This window comes from Macrobrachium rosenbergii, chromosome 54 (assembly GCF_040412425.1).
Source record: "Macrobrachium rosenbergii isolate ZJJX-2024 chromosome 54, ASM4041242v1, whole genome shotgun sequence".
Taxonomy (NCBI): domain Eukaryota; kingdom Metazoa; phylum Arthropoda; class Malacostraca; order Decapoda; family Palaemonidae; genus Macrobrachium; species Macrobrachium rosenbergii.
In genome coordinates, this window is record NC_089794.1 from 1,319,964 (window position 1) to 1,345,978 (window position 26,015).

The 26,015-nt window shown below is 42.5% G+C and overlaps 1 protein-coding gene across 7 annotated transcripts in view; it reads right to left on the reverse strand.

Annotated features, from left to right (window-relative positions):
* Nucleotides 1–26,015, reverse strand: part of LOC136834724 (kinetochore protein Nuf2-like) — a 410,975-nt gene that overhangs the window by 313,082 nt on the left and 71,878 nt on the right. For 6 of the 7 annotated variants that reach the window (XM_067097303.1, XM_067097308.1, XM_067097307.1 and 3 more), the window contains one exon: nucleotides 23,584–23,758. The exons of the other annotated variant lie outside the window; for it this stretch is intronic. In XM_067097303.1, the coding sequence (XP_066953404.1) occupies nucleotides 23,584–23,751 (168 nt within the window). In that variant the 5' untranslated portion in view covers nucleotides 23,752–23,758. The remainder of the gene's footprint in view (nucleotides 1–23,583; nucleotides 23,759–26,015) is intronic. 7 annotated transcript variants of the gene reach the window in all.

Sequence of the window (26,015 nt, forward strand, 5' to 3'; positions counted from 1 at the left end):
TGAAGGTAAACGATTGAATATTACTAGAATATAAGAGTTTTAGCTTACAATTGCGTTTTTTTACCATTTCGGTCGAGTTAAAGTTGACAGAAGGTTGAAATTTTGGCAGTTATCGTGATTTATGTGAAAATATTTCAAAACTGATAAAAGCTACAACCATGAGCTATCTTCTGTTGTATTCTACATGAAATTGCGCACATTTTCATATATAAAAGTTTATGTAACGACTAATGTAAAACAATGCAAACATTACGACAACATGACGAAAGAATTTCTGAGATGTTAGGCCGAGTTACGCAGCAGCAAGAGCGTATGGAAAAAGTTTTTTTCAGAAATTCACCATAAATCGAAATATTGTGCTAGAGACTTCCAGTGTGTTGCAAAATGAAGGTACATGATTGAATATTACTAGAATGTAAGAGTTTTAGCTTATAATTGCGTTTTTTGACCATTTTGGTCGAGTTAAAGTTGACAGAAGCTTGAAATTTTGGCAGTTATCGTGATTTATATGAAAATATTTCAAAACTGATAAAAGCTACAACCATGAGTTATTTTCTGTTGTATTCTACATGAAATTGCGCACATTTCCATATATAAAACTTTATGTAACAACTAATATAAAACAGTGCAAACATTACGACGTGACGAAAGAATTTCTGGCGTGGACGTAAAGAAAAGGTTTTTTAAAAAATTCACCATAAATCGAAATATTGTGCTAGAGACTTCCAATTGGTTGCAAAATGAAGGTAAATGATTGAATATTACTAGAATGTAAGAGTTTTAGCTTACAATTGCGTTTTTTTACCATTTCGGTCGAGTCAAAGTTGACTGAAGGTTGAAATTTTGGCAGTTATCGTGATTTATATGAAAATATTTCAAAACCGATAAAAGCTACAACCATGAGTTATTTTCTGTTGTATTGTACATGAAATTGCGCACATTTTCATATATAAAACTTTATGTAACAGCTAATATAGAACAGTGCAAAAATTACGACAAAATGACGAAAGAATTTCTGAAATTTTCGGCAGAGTTACCGCGCAGACGTAAGAAAAGTTTTTTTCAAAAATTCACCATAAATCGAAATATTGTGCTAGAGACTTCCAATTTGTTGCAAAATGAAGGTACATGATTGAATATTACTAGAATGTAGGAGTTTTAGCTTACAATTGCGTTTTTCGACCATTTCGGTTGAGTCAAAGTTGACCGAAGGTTGAAATTTTTTGTAGTCGACATACGGTACGTCCACTTGGCACCCAACAGACAATTTTAGTCGACGTATGATACGTCCAGTAGGTGTTTAAGGGTTAAAAGCTGAGGCCAATCAGACCTCTTACATGAGACAGAAGTCATCAAGAGATAAAAAGAGGAATCAGTTTGGAAAGCTTTATAAACAGAGTGAGTAGACAGCCCTGCAGCATGATGCAACATGGGAACAAGATCAACAGTTGGATTCTTGGAAATATCTGATCTTAGACGTATCAAGGTCAAATACTTATTATCCCTGGCAACATCAACAGAATTTTGAGAGGTTCCTTTATTAAAGGAGCGAGGAGACATCACTGATAATACAGGGCAATGACTAATGGTAGCATCACAAGTCCCATTAAGTTGAGCTCATTTCTGCGAGTTCTACCAGAAGAGCTACATAGTCCCAGGATTAAAAAACAAGTTAATGTCAATACTGCAAATCAGGTCACTAGATAGTGAAGTAATGCACATTTCATCCTGAATGGAGAGTGGATAAAGTTTGTAACAAAAGGCACCACATGAGAAACATTACTGTCAGGTACAAAGAATTTCATGCATCACTTGATCCAGGTTTGTTAATGTTTCAGGTACAAAGAATTTCATGCATCACTTGATCCAGGTTTAACAGTCATAAGTATCACTTGACTAAATCTCACTTGAGGGTGGTAAACCTGAAGAAATTCATAGTAGCACTAGATCAATCATCAATCCAACTCTTTAGTAAGTAATGAACAACTTTAAGAAGCTTGTCTACTCTTCTTTTTTTTCATGTCACCGCAAATGGTATTATCAACAATCCTCTTGGCTGGAGAGGGTTTCTAATATCCAAGCAATGGGAAGAGCATATACAGTACATGACTAAGGAGAAGTCACCCCTTCAGTGTTACTAGTCTTTCAAGACTCTTAACCAGAGGAATGCCATGAGGACAAAGCAGCTTGCAAATTCTCCATCACATCACCCAAAGAAAATTCAGTGAATAATACAGTAGCCTCTCCAAGGCACTGGCCACCACCAAGAATGGCAATGTCATCAGTAGGCCATAGACTCCCTTGAAAACTGGAGCCACAAGAAAAGTCAGTACTCCTAGGGGTGGCAGAAACTGGCTGCAGCTTTTGCCCATGTGGGGAGGTCACCCTCTGATTAAAAGGAGAAGTAGTATCATCATCCTGGCCTCGGGAAAGATACAATTCTTCCGACAAATTCTCCATAAAATGAATGAGGCTTGCCCCATCTGCTCGTGGACAGACATACATAGGAAAATCTTCAGCTTACCAAGCTTTTCTCCTTCCTAAGATCAGACATTATAGTGTAAGGAGTCAGGCAATCTCAAAGATATAATACTGTATATCCAATAAAGACCAACTGAAAAAAGACAAATTTTAAAAGTAATTTGTATTTTTTTTAACTATACAAACCTGAGGTCTTTACATGAGGAATTTGCTTCTGCGCAGCTGGAAAACTGCTGTTTAACTTTTAAACATCCAACTGGTGGGAGTCCTGCCCACCCAGACAGTACATTCACCTTACCTTTCGGCCCAGGTATCAGAATGAGAGGTGGCATGAGGTGGGCAGTATGTGTAAAGACCTCAGGTTTGTACAGTTAGGAAAAATACAAATTACTTTTAAAATTTGTCATTTGTTCCTATACCATATACAAACCATCGGTCTTTACATGAGGAAGACTTACTTCCTTGGTGGAAGGAATCTGAATAAGCTTCGAACTGACTAATTCTGACGTGTGTAACATAAGTGTGTTCAACTGTCAGACTTCTGGACCTTTTCAAATGAATGGGTGTGTAAGCAACATTAATTCCAAACAGACTAGGTTGAATCTAAGAGTCGGTGACAATAAAGCTATATATATATATTATATTTATATATAGAAGACGGTTGAAGGAGGAAGTACATCTCAGGTGGTCCATAAAATACATTTATTGCAACGTTTCAAAACACAAAGGTTTCATTTCCAAGCTATAAAGATAAAAAACAATAAAATTAACATTAAAAGTGCTAAAATACAAATACAGGACATAATACATTATATATATAGCAAAATTAAAAACTAGTTGTAGCAGGACCAACCATCAAGAGAGGAAGGAAGGTCGAAAGTCAGAAGGAACAAACCAGAGACGACAAAAGGCAACAGCTCACGTAAGGTAAAGAGTTGTCGAGGAAGACTGTTAAGTGTTCAATTGGGGAACAAGTTGTTTAATAAACAAGGTTTCCTGGATTGTCAGTAGTTTGCCATTCGGTGCCCGTCCCAATATTTCAAAATCTTTGTATTGTATGTTATGTTTGCATTTATTGGCGTGTTGCCTGATGTTGGAAAATTCAGGACTATCAAGTTTGCTACCAGTTCGATAGCTAACGCCCTTATGGGAATCAATTCTGACCCTTAGTAACCTCTGTGTGGATCCCACGTAGGTCCCTAGATTACATCTAGGGCAATTGAACTTGTACACAACACATGAGGTCATCAAAGGGTCAAGTTTATCTTTAAATTTAAACAAACTACCCAAGGAAAGTGGATTTGTCGGGATGATGTTAAATTTAATAGCTGGTACATAATTAGATATGAGTTTTCTAAGTACACCATAGAAATTTTGGTCATGGATCATAGGTACATTTGCATAAAACGGAAGTTTAGGCACATTGGGTACGGAGACTTTTGGAATAAAAACGTTGTTAAGAAGTTTTAAAAACATACCTGTGATGAAGTGTGGTGGGAAAATAATTACTTGTAAAATATTGATGTAAGAAGCGGATTTCCTCGTGAAAAAACTCCCAACTAGACGTCAATGAGAAGGCACAATGAAGTAATGTAAATAAAGAGTTTAATTTAAAGCCATAAAAACAATGACTATAAAAATTATTGGGTTAAATATCGGGCGTTCCTCTGCGTTCGCCCGGCCCCGCCATGATGACCTAGCGGTACGCCGCTATAGACCAGTTCAGTAGAGGTTTCGCTGGGTCATTTACATTAATGTTTTGTCTTACAATTGACGTTACCCCTTCAGGAAGTTCATTTTGGGGAATTTTATCTACATTGAGCGGGCCAGTGTGCTGGTATTAATACTGGTGTTAGTATCAATTCTTTAGGGAGTGCCCTCCCACGGTTTTATGCTTTTAACCCCTTCATAAAGAATTTTTTGGCTCTCGACCGAGTAGATTTTGTTCCCCAAGCTGGTGCTGTCTTACAGTCGGTTTTTCTGAATTGTGATACAATGGATGACATGGATATTTATGGATTAATATTACCTTAGCTTGGCGTCAGGAGCGCCATTTTGGTTGCCCACTTCCTGTTAAACCGCTCGGGTAGAACATACCCTAGCACAAGCGTTTATTATTTTATAATTTTTATGTTTATGTATTGATGTATTGTTGTTGGTTAAATTTTAGCAGTATATATTTGTGTTTTGTGGTACTAGCCTGACCCTCTCGTCTTAATCGGTGGGTTAGGCTACGTAGGTTAGCTTTGCTCATTGACTCTGCTCCCTTCTCTCCCGACTTTGTCGCCTGAGTCGTGGAAGGAGGTGCGGGCCGGTGCAGGGAGCGCCACGTTCGTTGTTCCATCCACTGTTCCGTATGTTTTGGGTATGCTTGGATTCTCTGTTAATCCTACTCCCCTCTAATGAAGGGAGAAAAGAGATTCGCAATGCATAGCCCTGTGCCCTACATGTCGGTCTTCGGTTGGCCTTCTGAACGGAAATTTTCTCCCCTTCACAGTTCCCCCCTACCTCCCCCTTCCTCCACTCTCTCCCTTTTTTCCCTTTATAGGCTTCGTCTTCAGGGAAAAGATGTGAGTTGGGTTGCAGTAATCCAATGTGCTTAGCCTAACCTCTTTTCGTAACTTCTGGCTAGTGTCTTCTTCCCCCTGCGGGGGGAGGCTCGGTACATTTCAACACCTGGTAAGGGGGTTGCGGTCAGTGTCTACTGGTTTCCCCCACTCAGTCGGCCTTAGTATTGTGACACAGCCATGTCGTTACTCCCCCACCTTTCCCCTGTATAGCAGGTGATGTGTTATCTCTCCCCGTGTGTGGAGCGTCGTCCTCTCGGGGTCGTCACTCTCTGGGGGGGGGGACCTAGACGGGTCTCCAATCGGAGGTTATCCACCCTTCTGGTATCCGTTTTAACGTCACACACCTCGCTAGTGTTTCGTTTGTTCGCTTCCTCATTGGTTCGCGGAACTCCGGACACTTTCAGGGCCTACACAACCCTAGCTGACTCCGTCGGTACCCCCGTTACCGCTAGCCTTTTCCACTCCGGTGGTCTTTGGTTTTAGTAGGTTGGCTTTACTCACTTTTGTTCTCCTATGGACGTACGAGAACTGCTCTAATAGTGAACCACTCCGCCCCTACATCGTAACCAATGGCAAGGGTAGCAGGGTTTCCGGGGTCTCAGTACTGGAATGACATGTCCAGCATTAAAAAACTGCTATTCCATGTATTTAACCAGCGAATTTTCTGCCGGTCTCCGGCACCTATGGCAATTTATATTTAATTCTAAGTGTGCATGACCTTAGGTTAAGGTATATATATCATTCACATCGAATTATATCCGGCGTCACTTAACTTACTCTGTCATGTCGCATGCTTTTAGGTTAAGGTATATATTATTCTCGTCGGTTTAACTCCGGCGTTCCTTAACTTATTTGCCATGAATAATATATTTGTTTTGCTTCACCGGACTACTCCGGTAGGACTAATCTGCTAATTGCATGACCTGTTATCTGCTTGAGCATAAGGTTTAAATCCGGCGTGCCTTCAGATAAGCATACTCATATACAGTTTATCCATACAGATGGTACGCTGCCAGGAGTCCGGGTGCACCGCAGTGCTGCACCAGCCCTGCGGCCATGTTGTCTGCCGCTCCCACTCCGGCTGCGCAGTCAGGGTGGGAGACTTGATCGTTTGGCACCCAGATGGATGTGAAGTGTGCTACGCTTTGTTTGAACAGTTCCAGGACGAGTCGGTAAGCCTAAAGTTACGGCCTTTAGTTTACCTGGTTCCTTGACTTATTTGATAGTTTATAAGGTTCTTGTTATATCCCTTATATATATATTTTAAGTCCTTGATGTGCAATTAGTTAGTCCTTATTATTTTCAGGCCAATCAAGCTTCTCGCAACACTTCCTTGGCCACCCTTAGGAGTTGGGTGGCTGGCTTTGGGAGGAACATCCCATCGGGGAGGCCATATGTTCTGTCGGAGGCCATCTGTAACCTCCTCTTCCCCGGCGCCCAGTTTGCTGCGGCTGTCCCAGCAGAAGTGGCAGCCCCTTGATCGAGCATATCCGGGAGCGGCGCAGCCCTCCCAGGATGTCATAGCAGCGGAAGTGTCAGCAGAAGTGGCGGCCATTAACTTGGACCTGGAGCCCATGAATGTGAACCAGACCAGGAGGTAGGTAGGGAGGTAAGTGAGGCAAGGGAGCGGACTCCCTTTTAATTCCCCTTCATCCTCTTTATCTTCTTTTCAGGGTTTCCAGAAGTCCTCCTACCTTGGGGATAGGTCGACATCGACCATCCCCAAGGTAAAAAGTCACTAAAAGGTAAGGGATATAAGTCCTCTTCCTCCCGCAAGGCAACTCCCTTTCCCTGGGAAGTCACGGGCTTCTAGCCCGGCGGCTTCCGTTGCTAGTGACACTCCCTCTGTAAAGGGGTCGAGCAAGGGCAGCCAAAGCCAGGCCCCTCGTCAACCTGCTTCCAATTTCCAAGAATTGGCAAGCATGCTGCTTGATACAATCAACAAGCAGATGGATGAGAGGTGGAAAACAGTATTGGAAAAGCTGCAGAGCCAGGAGACCAAGATCTCCGGGCTCGTGCGCTCCGGTGGGTCAGCTCCGTCCTTCACCATTCCGGACGCCTCCGCCCTTCCTCCTTTCGATAAGGGGAACCCTTGGCGCTTGGCTCTTCATGCTCCCCAGCATGAGGATACATTAACCATTGAGGGCCTAGGGATGCACAGACTTCAGGAGCTGGAGTTCTTTCCTCCAGGTCTGCTTCCTCCCTACCCAGGCTTTGCTAGATTGACAGAGGAAGCGTGGGTGAGAACAAATAAGGTCCCTAAGGAGACAGTCATCTTTCCTAGGGATCAGGTTCAATCGGCTCTGCTTCGCACCCTTGCGGAGTGGGAAGCAGAAAACACAAAGTTGACCCCCTTCAAAGGAAATTTTACTATGTTTTCTTTGGGGGATAGGATCGCAACTCCTTGCATGTCGAAAGTGGCTCAGGCAACTGTTCAGGCATGCATGGAGGGTAAGTCGATGCCGCAGCTCTGGGAGACCGATCCCACCTCTTTGGTCCTCCCCGGTGACTCCGAATTCTGGAACGAAGTCCCGTCCACCTTTACGGCGGGCAAGCTGGACCCAGACTGTGCGTCCACTCTCTTCAGTGAGCAGCTTCCCAAAATTCCGGAGGCTCTCCTGAAGCCGGAGTTCGACGCTAGGTGTCGGCTGAGCCGTGCAATGAACTCCTTGTGCATGGCAGAGGCGACAGCTGTGCTGTATTCAGATGAACCCTTTTTCCAGGTCTTAACTAAATCTCTGCTGGCGGGATTCCAAGCAGACCTGTTGGACTTTACAGTGGCAAGGACGAACTGTCGCAAACATATTTTTATGGACACCACTATTAGGCACGAGCCTAATAAACTGATGAAAAGCTCGATTTGGGGGCTAATTTATTCCCGAGGACGAGGTGAATAATGTCCTGGCAGAAGCAACCAGGGCTAACCAGAGCCTCCGCTCCCGTGGGGTATTCCGCCAAACACAAAATCTCCGAGTCCTCCGGTTCCCATGGCAGGTCGGGAAAAGGTATAAGAAGTTTAGGAGGCCACAAACCCCAACCGTAGTTCAGGCTGTACCAGTCTCTCCAGTCGGTCAGCCTTCCACCTCAAAGGCCCAACCCCAACAGTTTGTGCTGGTGCAGCCGGCACAGCATTCCTTGCCCCCAACCTTTGTGACGTCTCCGGCGCATAACCCAGCCTATGAAAGCCATGGTTCCTTTCGTGGCTTCAATAAAAATGCAGGGGAAGCAGAGCAAGGGCTGCCTTCAGAGGCAAGGCTGCATTGCGGTCCCTCTCCCGGGAAGAGGCGGCCAGGGCAGAGGAAGTAAACCTTCCCCTTCCCAATGAGAAGATTCAGGTAGGCGGGAGGCTTTACCTGTTTCGAATCAGTGGACCTTCAGCCCGTGGGCCCACAGTATAGTCTCAAGGGACTGGGATGGAGTTGGGTCAAGGACCCACCACCTCGGGTCAGGTTCCATCAACCCCTTCACAAGCCCTGCGGAGGGACTTCCAGCGAAGGAACTACTCCAAAAACGGGCCATAAAGAAAGTGAGGCACCCGAAATTCCAAGGCAGACTGTTCAGCGTCCCCAAGAAAGGCTCCGCTCAACAAAGAGTAATCTTGGATCTGTCTCGTCTCAACCTTTACATACAATGCGACAAATTTCGCATGCTTACAATCTCTCAGGTGCGGACTCTACTTCCTCGTGGAGCCGTCACCACGTCTATAGATCTTTCAGATGCATACTATCACGTCCCGATTGCGAAACTTCTCTCTTACCTAGGATTCAGACTGGGAAGGCAAGCTTATGCATTCAGAGTCATGCCATTCGGGCTCAACATAGCACCCCGAATATTCACCAAGCTGGCAGAGACAGTAGTACAGCAGTTACGGTCCCGGGGGATCATGCTAGCCGCATACCTAGATGACTGGATAATCTGGGCATCCACCGTCGGGGAATGCCGGAGAGCTACAGCCATAGTGATCGAGTTTCTGGAGTCCCTAGGCTTTCAGATAAACCGGAGGCTCGGTTTCAGTGGCTAGGTATCCAGTGGGACCTAGACTCACACAGACTGTCTCTTCTGCCAGCCAAAAGGAGAGAGATAGCCAAGGCTACCAGGCAGTTCCTCAAGTGCAGGAAAGCTTCTCGCAGGACTCAGGAGAGGATCCTGGGTTCTCTTCAGTTCGCATCTGTCACAGATCTGCTGCTGAAGGCAAAACTGAAAGACATAAACAGAGTGTGGCGGAGACGAGCCAATATCAAACTCAGGGACAAGGTGTCTCTAGTCCCTCCAGTTTTGAGAAAAAGACTCCGGCCGTAGTCAACAGTCAAGGGTCTGTCAAAATCGGTGCCCCTTCAATTTCCTCCTTCATCGCTAGTAATTCACACAGACGCTTCATTAAGCGGCTGGGGAGGATATTCTCAATAAGAAAAAGTACAAGGAACATGGTCCACAATGTTCCGCCAGTTCCATATCAACATCCTGGAAGCAATGGAAGTGTTTCTGACTCTGTAAAGGCTTCGCCCTCCCAAACAGATCCATATCAGGCTGGTTTTGGACAGTGCAGTGGTGGTACACTGTATAAACAGGGGAGGCTCCAAGTCGAGTCGTATCAATCAAGTGTTGATAGCCATCTTCTCTCTGGCGGAAAAGCACAAATGGCACCTATCAGCCACTCATCTTGCAGGGGTCTGGAATGTCATTGCGGACTCTCTGTCCAGGTCAACTCCGCTGGAGTCGGAGTGGTCTCTGGACAGAGCCTCGTTCGATTGGATTTGCCTTCAGGTTCCAGGTCTCCAGGTAGACTTGTTTGCCACGGAGAGCAACCACAAACTCCCTTGTTATGTGGTCCCCAACCTGGACCCTCAAGCTCATGCCACAGATGCAATGACATTAGACTGGAACAAGTGGCAGAGGATTTACCTGTTCCCTCCGGTAAACCTGCTGCTGAAAGTGCTGCACAAACTCAGGTCTTTCAAGGGGCAGGTGGCTCTGGTAGCCCCCAATTGGCCGAAGAGCAACTGGTACCCTCTTCTGCTGGAGCTGAAATTCAAGTGTCATCTGTTACCCAGACCCAAACTGACACAAGTAGTACAAATGCGGACTGTGTCAGCTTCCTCAAGAATTCTGAATGCCCTGGCTTTGTGGACTTTATGAAATTCGCCGCTCAGAGAGGGGCGGATATAGACCCAGTTAACACTCTGTTCCTGGAATCAGATAAAAGAGAATCTACTCTCAGGCAGTACGATTCAGCAGTTAAAAAACTGGCATCTTTCCTTAAACATTCTGAAGCTCAGGTTATGACCACGAATTTGGCAATCTCTTTCTTTAGGTCATTGTTTGAAAAAGGTCTAGCCGCAGCTACAATTACCACAGCTAAGTCAGCCTTGAAGAAAGTGTTTTTGCATGGCTTCAACATTGACCTAACAGACTCATACTTTTCATCAATCCCAAAGGCATGTGCTCGTCTGAGACCAGCAACCCGTCCTCACACGGTTTCTTGGTTTCTTTACGATGTTTTGAAACTAGCATCAGAAACTGATAATGATAACTGTTCATATTTGAGTCTGTTAAGGAAGACGTTGTTCCTAATTAGCTTAGCTTCAGGTGCTAGGATATCGGAACTGTCCGCTTTCTCTAGAGGTGTTAATCATGTAGATTTCCTCCCGTCAGGAGAAGTTCTTCTTTCCCCAGACCAAAGTTTCCTAGCAAAGAATGAAGACCCTCAGGATAGGTGGTCTCCTTGGAAGGTTGTTCCTCTTCCACAGGATCCATCCTTGTGCCCAGTCACTACACTGAAGGCTTACTTAAGGAGAACTTCTCAGGTTTTGTCTGGTCCTCTTTTTATCAGGGAAAAAGGTGGGACACTTTCCTTAAAAGCTATCAGACAACAGATTTTATATTTCATTAAACAAGCTAACCCAGATTCAGTACCGAAGGTACATGATATCCGGGCAGTGGCAACCTCCACAAACTATTTCTACAATATGAATTTTGATGACCTAAAAAAGTATACGGGTTGGAAATCTCCATCAGTGTTTAAGCGCCACTATCTTAAATCACTGGAAGCTCTGAGGTCCCCTACAGTGGCTGCAGGGAGTATTATCCCTCCCTCTTAGTTAGTCTTTCCCCCATTCCCCTCCTGCCTGTCTGCCTCATTTGCTTTCCTGCCATCTTCTCCTGGGCCACGCATGCTTCACATCCTGGCCCTAGTTTATGTATATATAATTGTACCTGTTTTTATGTGTTAGGTTTAAGTGGATTTGTAAATTTTCTTTGTGTTAGTCTTAAGTTTGAGTACTGTTAATTGTCTATGTTTCATGGTTACTTTAAGTTTTGCTACTATCTGTTCAGAACCTTGTTTTGTCCACAAAGATTCTTAGTCTTAAGTTTAATGTTTAACTTATATTTCTCTACTGCTGAGATAATTAAATTAAGCTTAAGTAACGGTGCCTTTATTTATCTCTACCTTTTATTTGTCACTTATAATCCTTCACCTTGCTTGGTATGATTCTCTGATACAATTTCACCGGCTGACACAGGTCCGGAGCTCAGAAAAGGGATTTTGACAAAGGAAAAATCTATTTCTGAGGGAGGACCTGTGTCACCTAGTGACCCTCCCAGGTTATTCAATTTCCCCCCCTAGTAGGCATACCAAGCTAGTTATGTGGGTGCTAACCTGGAATGAGGGTAGATGGCGCTCAGGTCGTCAGATACAGGTCCGGGTGAGTTGCCGCTGGAAAGGCTCTTCTCGTACCGGGGGTTTTGACATTGGGACATTCTACAGAGTTAGGTCCTGTGGTAGTGGAAAAATTCACTCACCCTACTCTATACCGACACCTGTTACATAATAGGTGATCGCTCTGAGGGTAGTAACCTCAGCATTCCTGTTGGCTTTCTTTCTGTTATATTTAGCAATATTTATACCTAGAAATGTGTGCTCTAAGGGACATGTCACCGGGTGACACAGGTCCTCCCTCAGAAATAGATTTTTCCTTTGTCAAAATCCCTTTTTTGGGCGGTTGTTTATGTCTGTACACATTTACGCATGAGTATAACTTTACTAACAATACTTTTATCATTCTCTTTTACTTTTTTAACTAGAGGATGGGATAAAGAGATGGAGGAAAAGAAGTTGGTCTACTGCAATTTGGTCTCTCTCGCTGTCTGCTTGTACGGTGCTGCCTGCGCCCACATGAAATTTAAAAATATTTTATAAATATTGTCATATCGGTATTAACTGCTTACCCCATTGCAAAATTGAATTATCATAAATCAAGCACTACCTGAGTATTTTATCACAAAAAGTGCATTTAGTCATGAAAATGATATGAAAATACAGTAATTAGTGAATATTTCCCAGTGAAAAATACCGTAAATGGGCGAATTTTCAACTAATAATGCGTATATATGTTCCAAAGAGAAATCCGCGAAGTTATAGACGACGAAGAGGATAGTTTCTGGGGAAATAAACAAGTAGTGATGGTTACGAAAAGAAAAAAAATGTAGGAAAAAGGGAAAATCTGTAAGGGAGTCAGAGAATGGTGGGAGAAAACACTTTTGCCAAGTTGTTTGATGAAAGTTCGGTAGGTGGCAAATATGATTTCGATGGATTTGTTTGGGATACAGAAGGGATTGAATTAATAGCTACAAAAACAGCTATTGAAAAGAAAAGTAACTTGACAGAGGGATTGGAGTTAACTAATACTGACACTACTTACAGTATTTGTGGATTTCCACTGACGGAAGAGGTGGAGAAGAGGAGTGTAGGAGTCAATGTGAGTGAGCTAGAGTTAGGAGTACATGAAGTTGTAGTTGGGAAGAGTCCCAAGGGTCTGGACTGGAGGAGGAAAGTAATGGAAGAGAGTGTAGAAGAGGTGTTAAGTATGTTATAAGGTACTGAGGGAATACAGCGAACCTCAAGCCCAGAGTCTAAGTGGTCCAAGTCCAGAAGTACAGGAAAGAGTGAATGAAGGTATGGGAGACAGAGACCATGGACACGCAGTCAGGGCCTGGTTGGGGAATATGAATGGATAGCAAAGAGATGTTTTGTGTGAGAAGGGTATAATGGGTTTACCTTCTCTAGTGAAGGGGAATGTGGAAGGTTTTTTTTTTTTTTGTTATTTTATTTTGAATGGGTTTGGTTTGAGAAGGGAAACAAAAATAGTGAGGTGATGTTTTGTTTTGCATCTATGTTTTTGTTATTGAGTTTTTTTAGTTGTTTTTTAATTGTCTTTTTTTAAATGAATGTATTCAATAAATATTTTTATTTTGATTACTTCCAGTTCCAGTTAGTGACTCCACTGCTACAGTTGTCTCCATCATGACCTGTGTTGTTTTGTTGCATAATGGACAATTCTCCATTATACTGTAACTAACCCTTTAACGCAGACTGGACGTAAAATACGTCGACTACAAAAAGTTTTTTTAAATATTCGCGGAAGAATACTTATAGGCTTCGTTTGCAAAAAATTTTAAATCATGCGCCTTGAGGATGCTGGGAGTTCACGGATCACGCTGTTGTTTTGTTTATAAGAGTGACCCAGCTGCGCATGCGTGAATTTCTTTCTTATCCCAAAAGAAAGCATCAGCTAACTCAGCTGAAAATCTCAGAAATGCTTTAGTCACTTTGTCGTAATTTTTGCACTGTTTTATATTAGCCTTTACATAAAGTTTTATATATGAAAATGTGCGCAATTTCATGTAAAATACAACAAAATACAACCCATGGTTGTAGCTTTTATCAGTTTTGACATATTTTCATACAAATCACGACAAGTGCCAAAATTTCAACCTTCGGTCAACTTTGACTCGACCGAAATGGTCGAAAAATGCAATTGTAAGCTAAAACTCTTACATTCTAGTAATATTCAATCATTTACCTTCATTTTGCAACAAACGAGAAGTCTCTAGCACAATATTTCGATTTATGGTGAATTTTTGAAAAAAACTTTTTCCTTACGTCCGTGCTAACTCTGCTGAAAATCTCAGAAATTCTTTAGTCACTTTGTCGTAATTTTTGCACCGTTTTATATTGGCCGTTACATAACGTTTTATATGTGAAAATGTGCGCAATTTCATGTAGAATACAACAAAAAATAACTCATGGTTGTAGCTTTTATCAGTTTTGATATATTTTCATATAAATCATGATAAGTGCCAAAATTTCAACCTTCAGTCAACTTTGACTCGATCGAAATGGTCGAAAAATGCAATTGTAAGCTAAAACTCTTACATTCTAGTAATATTCAATCATTTACCTTCATTTTCCAACAAACGACAAGTCTCCAGCACAATATTTCGATTTATAGTAAATTTTTTAAAAAACTTTTTCCTTAAGTCTGTGCTAACTCTGCTGAAAATCTTGTAAGAGCCTGACGCTGTCTGTTCCAAACACGTGTCTGTTCGCGTGTCCGTCGTCCATCGGAGTGGAGAAGACAACAAGAGCATCTCGTTTTCTATCTCTAAAGGAACGCGATTTTAACCATACAATATTTCCGTCTGTTTCTCCCTAACCATTGTTGCCTTGATGTATGTACAATCACCACTACTTGCATTGCCATGCAAGCATTCTAATCATGTACTCATAATATTCCAACGAATCTTCTGTATCAAACTGTGTGTATGTTTCTGTTTGTGAAGACGCCAAACGTCTCGCCACTCCGATGGACGACGAACACATGAACACACACGTGTTTGGAAGAGACGGCGTCAGGCTCTTACAATCTCAGAAATTCTTTAGTCACTTTGTCATAATTTTTGCACCATTTTCTATTAGACGTTACATAAAGTTTTATATATGAAAATGTTCGAAATTTCACGTAGAATACAACAAAAAAATAACTCATGGTTGTAGCTTTTATCAATTTTGATATATTTTCATACAAATCACGATAAGTGCCAAATTTTCAACCTTCGGTCAACTTTGACGCGACCGAAATGGTCGAAAAATGCAATTGTAAGCTAAAGCTCTTACATTCTAGAAATATTCAATCATTTACCTTTATTTTTCAAAAAACGAGAAGTCTCTAGCACAATATTTCGATTTATGGCAAATTAAAAAAAAAAACTTTTTCCTTACGCTCTGCGCGCGCTAACTCTGCTGAAAATCTCAGAAATTCTTTAGTTACTTTGTCGTAACTTTTGCACCATTTATATTAGCCATTACATAAAGTTTTATATATGAAAATGTGCGCAATTTCATGTAGAATACAACAAAAAATAATTCATGGTTGTAGCTTTTATCAGTTTTGAAATATTTTCATATAAATCACAGTAAGTGCCAAAATTTCAACCTTTGGTCAACTTTGACTTGACCGAAGTGGTCGAAAAATGCAATTGTAAGCTAAAACTCTTACATTCTAGTAATATTCAATCATTTACCTTCATTTGGCAAAAAACGAGAAGTCTCTAGCACAATATTTCGATTTATGGTGAATTTTTGAAAAAACTTTTTCCTTACGTCCGAACGCGCTAACTCTGCTGAAAATCTCGGAATTTCTTTAATTACTTTGTCATAATTTTTGCACCGTTTTATATCAGCCGTTACATAAAGTTTTATACAGGCGGTCCCCGGTTTACTGACGGGGTTCCGTTCTTCTTGCGCCGTCGTAACCGAAAATCGTCAGTAAACCGGAAAATCGTCAAAAATCATAAGAAAACCTTACTTTTAATGCTCTGGGTGCATTGAAAACGACGTAAACTGCATTATTATTGAGTTTTACATAAAAAAAACCTTCAAATTATGATTATTCTGCCATTTTGGGGCCAAATTTCTTCCATCGGATCGGCGTACGACGCGTCGTAACCCAGGAACATGCGTTGTAAGCCGGAAATAATTTCTGATGAATATATTTGAAAAGCGTCGTAACCTCGAACGTCGTAAGCTGGAACCGTCGTAAACCAGGGACTGCCTGAAAATGTGTGCAATTTCATGTAGAATACAACAAAAAATAACGCATTGTTGTAGCTTTTATCAGTTTTGAAATATTTTCATATACATCACAGTAAGTGCCGAAATTTCAACCTTCAGTCAACTTTGACTCAGCCGAAATGGTCGAAAAATGCAATTGTAAGCTAAAACTCTTACATTCTAGTAATATTCAATCATTTACCTTCATTTTGCAACAAACGGAAAGTCTCTAGCACAATATTTCGATTTATGGTGAATTTTTGAAAAAAACTTTTTTTTACGTCTGCGCATTCACGAATTCATGCATCATTTTTTTATAATATTTTCTCTGTGTTGCTTTGATCGTTTTACAATTTGTTATATACCAAAATCATCGCAATTTAGTGTACAATACAACGAAAAAAAAATAGCTCATTAGCTTTAACCGTTTTGCTCACAGAGCGATTTATATACAATTATATATGAAATTTTTTTTAACGTGCTGTCATATATTCCAATATTTATATATGATGATATTTTTTCATTTCTGATGGTTGCATACTAAACTTCAGGCAATGGGAAAAAACGAGCAAAAATGAACTCTTAATCTTAAAAACTAAAGCGTGCTGTGATTTTTTGAAAAAACTTTCTTTCCGCTTCGGCGCTAACTCCCAAACCCCGCTGGCATACGGCAGACACTTTTGTAAATAGAGGCTTGGCGTTTAAGGGTTAAATTCATTCTGAGCTTCAAGGAGTACTGATTCAGTGTCATCTGTTTGCACACTGTTGCAGTGGACTACATCTTATTACTGCTATTGATAAGCATTTCTCTTTGTTTGATTAGAGAGTGCCCTAATGTTGTAAAGGGAAATATATATATGTATATGTGTCCTCTTGTTTGGATTAAAGACCCTAAGGTTGAAGGGACAAGTAAATATGAAGTATATATGTGTCCATATAATCTATCTAATCTATTTTGTATGTATTGCTGTACTACAGGCAGTCCCCGGTTTACGACGGGTCCGGCTTACGACGTTCCAAGGTTACGACACGTTGTACGCCAATCCGACGGAAGAAATATGGCTCCAAAACGGCAGAAAAATAAAAATTTGGAGGCTTTTTTCATGAAAAACTCAATAAAAATGCAGTTTACATAGTTTTCAATACACCCAAAGCATTAAAAGTACGGTTTTCTTAGGATTTTTGACAATTTTCGACGATTTTTCGGTTTTCGATGCAGCGTAAAAACGGAACCCCCGTTGTAAACCGGGGACTGCCTATTCTCTTATCATGAATTGCAAGCAGAAAGTAATTCGTTTGATATGCAAATTTTGTTGCTTGTGTTTAATCCCTAATCATTAAGTAGTTGTAGAAAGTGGGTGTGACTGAGTGTGTAGTTGTAGTTTGTCTTGCATTTTACATTTTTGTGTGTACATATATGTTTGAGTATTATTGTTCTAATTTTGACCTCCCAGTATTGTAAAAGGGGCCCAAGATTCCATTTACTAGTTGTAAGTTAGTTTATAGAATAAATTAATAATAAGGAAAATTTAGTCTGAATAGCCTTACATATTTTCACTTGAAACCATCTGCCTTTACTTTATTTGACACTTACTTGCCTCTTCTGGCTCCTACAGCCTGTCCAGCACGTGACTGCTCAACAACCTCCTATCAGCCCACAGGGAAGAGGAAGGTTAGTGGAAAAGAAAGGGAGGGAACCAGTAACTCACACATGTGCTCTCTCTTCCACAACCAAATACCTTAGGCGAGATGCTACCTGTCCCACTAGGAGAGCTGGGTAAGCTCCACAACTTGTTGAGCAGCTACCATAGGACCCAAGGAAAAAGTGTCCAATGACTTGTGGGCAATGTTCTAAAGGTAGAAGGTGAAGGTGGTCTGGTGTGACCACACCCCCACCTTCAGTACCTGAGGGATGGAGCAATGCCCCTGACCTCGTAAGCTCTCGCCCGGAACATACAAGTGTCCTCCTCGCCAGATGCAGAGTATGCTCATTTGATTACCTCACGAAGCCAGAAAGATATGGTGTTTTTGGACACCTCTTACTTGGTCAAGCCAGTGCTAATGTAGGGTCGTCGACACTCAGGCTGGAGATTTTGAGTTCTCTCAAGATAGCACTGCAGCACTCTTGACAGGACAGAGTAGTATCTCTGGATCATTGTCAACAATGTCCTCTATGGAGGGAATCAAGAAGGACTTGAACCTGGCATCAGGGACCAATGGATTCTGAGTCTTTGCTACGAAATCCGGGACGAAATCAAGCATAATGGATCCCCATCCTGTCGAGTGCTTAACATCGAGGGAAAGTCCATGAAGTTCACCTACTCTCTTCCCTGATGCCAGGGCAAGCAAGAAATTGGTCTTGAGGGTCAGATCCGTTTGATGACCCTCGTAAAGGCTCATACGGTGCACAAGTCAGGCTCCTAAGAACAAGAGTCACATCCCACTCAGGGGACCTGAGTTCCTTAGAAGGGTAAGACCTTTTGAAGCTTCTCATCAGTAAAGAAATCTCCACAGATGATATATCAGTGCCCTTCAGGCACAGGACTAGGCCCAGGGTGGCCCTGTAGCCCTTAACTGCTGAGACAGAGAGAAGCTTCTCTTGGTGAAGAAAGAAGAGAAAGTCAGCTACAAGCTGAATAGTGGCTCTGACCGGAGAGAGTCCCCGTCTATGACACCAACCACAGAAGATGGCACATTTCCCCTGGTACACAGACCCATAGGATTGACATAGGTATCCAATGTTGCTGTGCGGCGAGAAAAACCCTTTGCTTGCAAGAGATGCAAGATCTCCAGCCATAAAATGAAAAGGATTCACTGACTGGTGGTACTGTTCTACATGTGGTTGACACAGAAGGTTGTGCCAGGGGAAATCTCTCTCGGTGCCTTGGAGAAGAGAGCTAGCAGGTCCAGATGCCGTATGGCATGTGGCCATTTGGGAGCCACCAGGGTCATTCTGAGATTCAGGTGATCACTGCCCTGTTGATCACCTTGTGAATCAGTGAATCAGACAAAATGGACGAAAAGCGTACACATTTAGGTTGTCCCATGGGTGCTGGAAGGCGTCATCTGCTGCAGCCCAAGGGTCTGGCACGACGGAACAAAAAAGTGCAGCTTCTGTTGCGCCGTGTGGCAAACAGATCAATCGGCAGTCAACTCCAAAGGTCGAGCAGTCTCGCCGTAATGTCTGGGTGAAGGGACCACTCTGCCCCTACCGCCTGACCCTGGCGACTAAGCTTGTCTGCCACTATATTCCTCTTGCCTGGAATATATCTGGCCGACAGCTCTACCGAGTGTGCTACTGCTCACTCATGCAACACTGTCGACAAGTATAGCGGAAGAGACACTAGGCCTCCTTGCTTGTTGACATATGCCACTACCATGGTGTTGTCGCTCATCAACACCACAGAGTGCCCCATCACTCGATCCTGAAACCCTTGGAGAGCCAGGGAGGCTGTCTTGAGCTCCAGGATATTGATGTGAAAGTGCCTGTTGTTTCGGTTCCACACACCTAAAATCAGCAACTCCTCCACTGGTCAATATATCCGAGAACAGAAGCATCTCCAGAGGGGAAGGGTGTAGACACACTCCTATTATAAGGTTTCTGTCGTCTAGCCACTAGGCTAAATCCTGTCTCACTTCCTCTGAGCAAGGAATGGGAAGGAATGGGGAGTCCCTTGCTGGAGACCAGAACTCCATCATTCTCCACTGAAGGGAATGTAGGTGAAGCTGCCCATGAGGGACCAGCTTCTCCAAGAACAACTTGCCACTGCCAAGCTGGTTGCCCCCGTCGAGATAGGAACGACTGAGCTGCCCCGATCCTGCTGATATACGAGTTTGAGGGGAAAGACTCTAACTGCTGACACATCTATCAGCATGCTCAGGTATGTTATCCTCTGCTTGGGTATGAGTTTGGACTTCTTGAATTTTAACACAACACCTAGTTTGTGACAAAACTCGAGAAAACAATCCCTGTTCTGGAGCAACTGCGACCGAGAGCTTGCCAAGACTAGCCAATCGTTGAGATACCTCAACAGACGTATCCCATGCAAATGGGACGAAGACGACACAAAGGTGAACACTCGTGTGAACACCTGGGGAGCGGCTGACAGCCCGAAACAGAGTGCCCTGAACTGGAACACTGCCTCCCTGTGGATAAAGGGAAGTACTTGCGTGGGGACGGATGAATGGGGATTTGGAAATACATATCCCTCAAGCCCACCATAAGTATGAAGTCGGACTCCTGATGGTTGAGCGCACAGAACATGTTGTTCCATCGTGAACCGATTCTGGCAAATGAATCAGTTTAAGGAAAAGAGGTCTATGACCAGCCTCCAACTTCCTGTCACTTTCTCTACGAGAAAGACTCAGCTATAAAAGCCTTTGGACCGGTCTATCATGATTTCCACAGTGCCTTTCTCCAGCATTGCTTCCACCTTTCTCCGAAGGGCGAGGTCGAGGTCCTTCCACGAGCCAGGAATGTATGTCTGAAGATGGACTGGACTGTGGTGAGAGGTTGTTGAGACTCGAAGGGAAGTACATCAGATATCCATTCCAAAGGACATCCACTACCCAGGTCTCCGTGACGCGCCATGTTGCCCAATGGCTTGATAGGCACCCCACCAGTGGCAGCATATGGAGGGGGAACACTGCCCCTAGCATCCTCTTCTTGCCCCTGTTCCCTTTTGCCTGGAAGGAGGACTGAAAGGAGTGCAGCTGTGCACCGTTCCTGGTGGGGGCAGGAGGAGGCTGGGTGTTCCCACAATGACCTTCTAAAGCCTGGGACTTCTTAGGGCCTGTAGAGGAAGTGCCAGCCTGACCCAAAGGTCAGGACGCAGTGGCACTAAAAAACCCAGAGGTCTTTGCCTCTGCCTGGTGGGCAAGTCAGTCATTGTTCTCAACCCAACAATTGTCGACCGCAGCATCCACCAACTCTCGAGGGAAGAGAGAGGTGGAACCCAGCAATGGTCCATTCCTTAAAGCCAATGGCGACTCTGGGCCCACGAACTTGGATACCTGATTCAGGACAGTGTCCCTCCTCTTGCGTACCAAGTTTGCCCACAGGTTAGCCGTCTGGTGGGCTAGGTAGGTGATAGCCTTACTTCCAGAACGACCCGCTCTTGCGAAGATGGCTTCCTCCTCGGGGTTCGTGGAACCCGAACGACAGACCTGGACCGAGGGAGAGGAGGCAGAAGCATCTTATCTGAGCAGCCAGAGTGAAGTGAATTCTCTTCCCCAGAGACCAGAGAGTTCACCTGCTCCAAAAACCCTTCAGAAAGATTGGAGCATGACAGGCCCAACAAGGCCCTGGGTTCCTTCTTAGGTCGCCAGTGGGCTTCAAGGGCAGATGAACAATCCACAAATCTGGCCATGGCCCCTCCCCCAAGATAGTTGTGTCAACGAATCAACCCCATGATCTCTGAAAACGTCCTCTGCAGCTCAGGGGTGTCTGTGTCCTGCGGGAAAGGACCTTTAGGTCTTTCCAGAACATGGTCCTCCCAGGCTACTCTCCCAGCATTTCACAGGAGGTAGGAATGAACAAGAGGGATTGGCAACAACAGGAGTTGTCAGGGGCGTTACCAAATTGATGAAACTTTGGAAGCCTTTTTCTTGTACTTCCCCCTCTGTGAAAACCTCACCCACTGCACAGGAGACCAGTCATGACGCTCATTATCAGTACTATCAGGGTTACAGTCGTGCCCTCTGCAACTTGTGCGAAGGACAAGAGGGTCCATAACAAAGGCCGAGTGATAATGATTACAGGTATTGCCCTACTTACGATGGCGTTAGGTTCCAAAAAACCCATCGTTTGTTGAAAAAATCGTATCTCGAATATGGCCTAGCCTACACTAGGGTAATCAGTACCATCTATACATATATGGTAGCCTAGCATGCACTACACAGTATACTCTATACATATATGGTATAGTAATTATTAGTGTCAGCTAATTCTGCAGGTTCAATGCAGACTGACTTATGATAATTCAATATAAAGAGAAACTGAATAACAAACAAGGCTTAACCTTTGGTATATCATACACGGTAGCCTACCCTACATTATACTGTACTCTATTTTCACATATTAACACCGTATTATACAATCATCAAAATAACGAATGTGCATCTTTTCCATGGATTTTTAAAAGTTATGCTTTACTACACTGTATCCAATTGTATATATTCTCATATTGCTTTTGCATTATAAATTGCAATCATAGCGATCAAATGTTCTGGTTTGGGAATCGATCACACGGTCTTTATTTTGTCGCATTTAACTCAGTTCAGAGAGCTTTTCTTGCTTCTAGTTAGCGTAAATGAATCTCTTGATACTTTATTTATATGGGACAAGGGTATTTTTCGTTATACAAAGTGTTTTTAAGTCGAAATATAAATATATCTCGTGAAATTAATTTAGCTATTTTTTTCATTAATAGATGATATTGGCGGCTGGCCATATTAGGGCATGTTTGTTTTGTGTAAAAAAAATCAAGATTCCGTTCGCTATTTTCTCCTGATTTCATCATCATAATACGAGCTTTACGAATTTATCTTTTATCGGCGTGAAAACAGCAGTAATGTGTGTTCTTTCATGTCCAGTAGTTTGATTAAAATTGGCTACACTCTCTCCAATTTTATTTACGGTCGAAGTTTCATCCATGTTGCCAATGCACGATAAATTATAGTCATTAGCAGCTTGAGCATTGTTTTCTCAGCTTCAGCTACAACTTGCAGCTTAAATTTACTGTAGCAGTATATTTCCTTGCTGATCTTTTCTCCAAAGCGGATAAAGGTATAATGTAAAAATGTATCAGTCCTATTGTACTCGTCATTTTTAACATAACTACGGTAATTGTTTAACCGTACGATGGTTGAAATAGAAGCAAAATAGTTGTTATCCCATTCGGTTATTAGCAAAACAACAATTTCTCATTCAGTTGTTTATGGCTGTACGGATTTTCGCAAGAGTATAAGGTTACTAACAATACATTATCATTCTCTTACTTTTTTAACTAGAAGATGGAATAAAGAGACGGAGGAAAAGAAGTTGGTCTCTCTTGCTGCCTGATTGTACGCTGTTGCCTGAGCCCACGTGAAATTTAAAAATATTTTCTATATATTGTCGTATTGGTATTAATTGCTAACCCCATCATAAACTCCAATTATCGTAAGACGAATTATTGTAACTCTAGCACTAACTGTACAAGGTTTAGAGGCAGTACCAGGACACACACGCTTGGTACCAGTCTTCCACTTGTCAAGTTATCACTTGATTTGTAGGTTTGCATAATTTATCACAAACACAAATGCCATATACTGTACACAAGATATACACAAAGAAAAACAATTAACAATCCCACTGGGAATGTAAAAAAAAAAAAAAAACAAGCAAAACAGCAGGCAGGGCAGAGGGTACAGATGAGTTCTGCATCACACAACGGCCAAAAGCAAAAGCGAATGCTTACTGTCCGGGCGGGCAGGACTCCCACCAGTCAGACAGTACCTAGTTAACTACTTAACCACCTAGTTTAAAAATTAAACGGCCATTTTCCAGCTGTTCTGAAGCAAATTCCTCATGTAAAGCCCGATGGTTTGTATATTGTGTAGGAACAATCATGTATTACAGAAAATACTAGACAACATTACCTGATTAATTTGTTCAAGTGAAGCATCAAAATCTAGTAAGAAATTGCAGTACATCTTTTGGACAAACTCAGGCTTAAGCTGCCGCAAATCTTGTGTGGTGACTCGCACTTCGAAGGTTTTCGACAGGAAACCTGCAATTTCTTCATCCGGCAAACAGTCTACAGACATGGCTTACCTATACAAGAAAGGTAATAAAAATATAAATTATTTTCTAAATACTTACCTCTCCATTATAAATTCAACGCTGCTAGTTAGCAGTTCAGCATTTATGGCTTCAGTTATTCACAGGTTTTTCTGTGGAACATATTTCCAAACATATCGCAGAAAATTTTTTCATAGAGCAACATTCACCAATTACTGTACAGCAATGCCTCCATCTTACTGTACATGCTTCAAGTGTGGGAATTCACAGACAAATGAACTTTTAATTGGAACCTAACTAACTGGCATACATGATTTTTTCACAGGCACACATTTGTGAAATCCTCGAGCAACCCTGCAGAAGTGTTTATGTTTAATTTCTGAAGTAATTTATAAGTAATTTTCATGCTTTTATGTGTAAATTCTATAGGAAAAACTTATTATTTTTATTTCTGTACATGCTTAAATATCATACAAATAATGTACTTTTACCAGATTTGATACCCATTTGCAAAGTTATTGCACTTTTCAAAGATGATAACCCTGTAGAAATTGTTTGTTTAATTTTTTAGGCAATTTATAAGGTTTCATGCTTTTAATTATAAAATCGGTATGGAAAATTTGCATTACAGTATTTATGTTTTTATACATAAATATGATACAAAGGCAGTACAGCTACTGTATTACAGACAGTCCCCAGTTATCGGAGATCCGGTTTTACAGCACTTGTCTAGTGACGACAGCTGGATTTTTGATACCGTCGACACCAATCTCCAGTTATCAATGCTGATCCCCACTTATCGGCGGTGCCAATAACCAGGGATCGGCGCTATTATCACCAATTTTCGGTTATCGTTATGCTGTTGGGAACAGAAACCTCACCGATAACCGGGGACCGCCTGCACAAGCTAAGGCTGTTGTGTTATCCACATGAACACTGACTACTTTGTTGTGGACTTCTCTTGCAGTGTTGCAGTCCCAAATGGATCGCTTTTAGTTCCTTGATGTTTATGTGAAGATTTTTTCTCCTGTTGGGACCAAACTCCCTAAACTTCTTTCCCCTCCAGGTGAGCTCCCCAACCTAGATCCGACGAGTTGGAGAAGTCTAGGTCGGGGTTCACTACGAAAGGAACTTCCCCTCCGAAAGTCTGCTTGTGGAGTTCCACCAACGCAGGTCCTCCTTTATCTCTTGCGTTATTGAGAAAGTGCACAAGTCTTGATGCATCTTGTGATCCCAAATGATTCTTAAAAAGAATTGCAGTAACCTTCCCAACCTCACAAACTGTTCAATCGCAACAGAGTGCCCAGGAGACTCATCCACTGTGTGGCTGAACACTTCTGTAGGGAAAGGAAAAGGTTGACTTTCTTCAGGCAGGCTTCTATTCTTTTGGGGGATGGAGAAGCCTGAAAATTCTGAGAGTTGATCTTCATCCCCAAATAAAGAATCTGTTGAGAAGACATCAGTTGGGATTTTAGAATGTTCAACAGCAAACCTAGATCCTGTGTCAAAAGCAAAGTCCTTTGAAGGTCCTCCATGCACCTCTCTCTCGTGAGCAAACAAATCAACCAATCATCCAGGTATAGGGAAATATTCACTCCCAGCAGATGAAGCCAATTGGCTAATGGGGCGAGAACTCGGGTGAACACCTGTGGTGCTGTTGACAGGCTGAAACATAGCACTCAAAACTGGAATACTTGATTCCCAAAAATGAATCTCAGATACTTCCTCGAGTCTTGCTGAATGGGAATGTGAAAGTAAGCATCCCTCATATCAAGAGATATCATCCAGTCCCCTCAACAAATGGGTGATAGGACAGACTGAACTGTTTCCACATGAAGCTTCGTTTTCATTACGTAAAAGTTCAGGGTGCTCACATAGAGTACCAGTCTCCATCCTTCTGTGGCTTTTGGTACTACAAAAAGCCTGTTGTAAAAGCCCTTGGACTCGATATTCTCCACCACTTACTATCACCTTCCTGAGGCGAGACAACATTTCTTCCGAGAGGGATAAATACTTCGTTGATCCTACGGAGTAAGCCCCTAATTTGACAGAAGAGCTGGATAAGGTAGGTTTCTCTTTGAAGGGGATAGAATATCCTTCCCTTATTACTTCAATCACCCACTGATCTCCCCTTTTCATTCTCCAACTTTCCCAAAAAAGCTGGAGTCTGGCCCCCATGGGAGTATGAAGGACTGAAAACTCACTTGCGGATTGTAGGCTTGGTGGAGGGTCTCTTAGCTACATGTGGGGCAAAACATACAAAAGCTCCCGGTCTTGACTGCGATCTCTG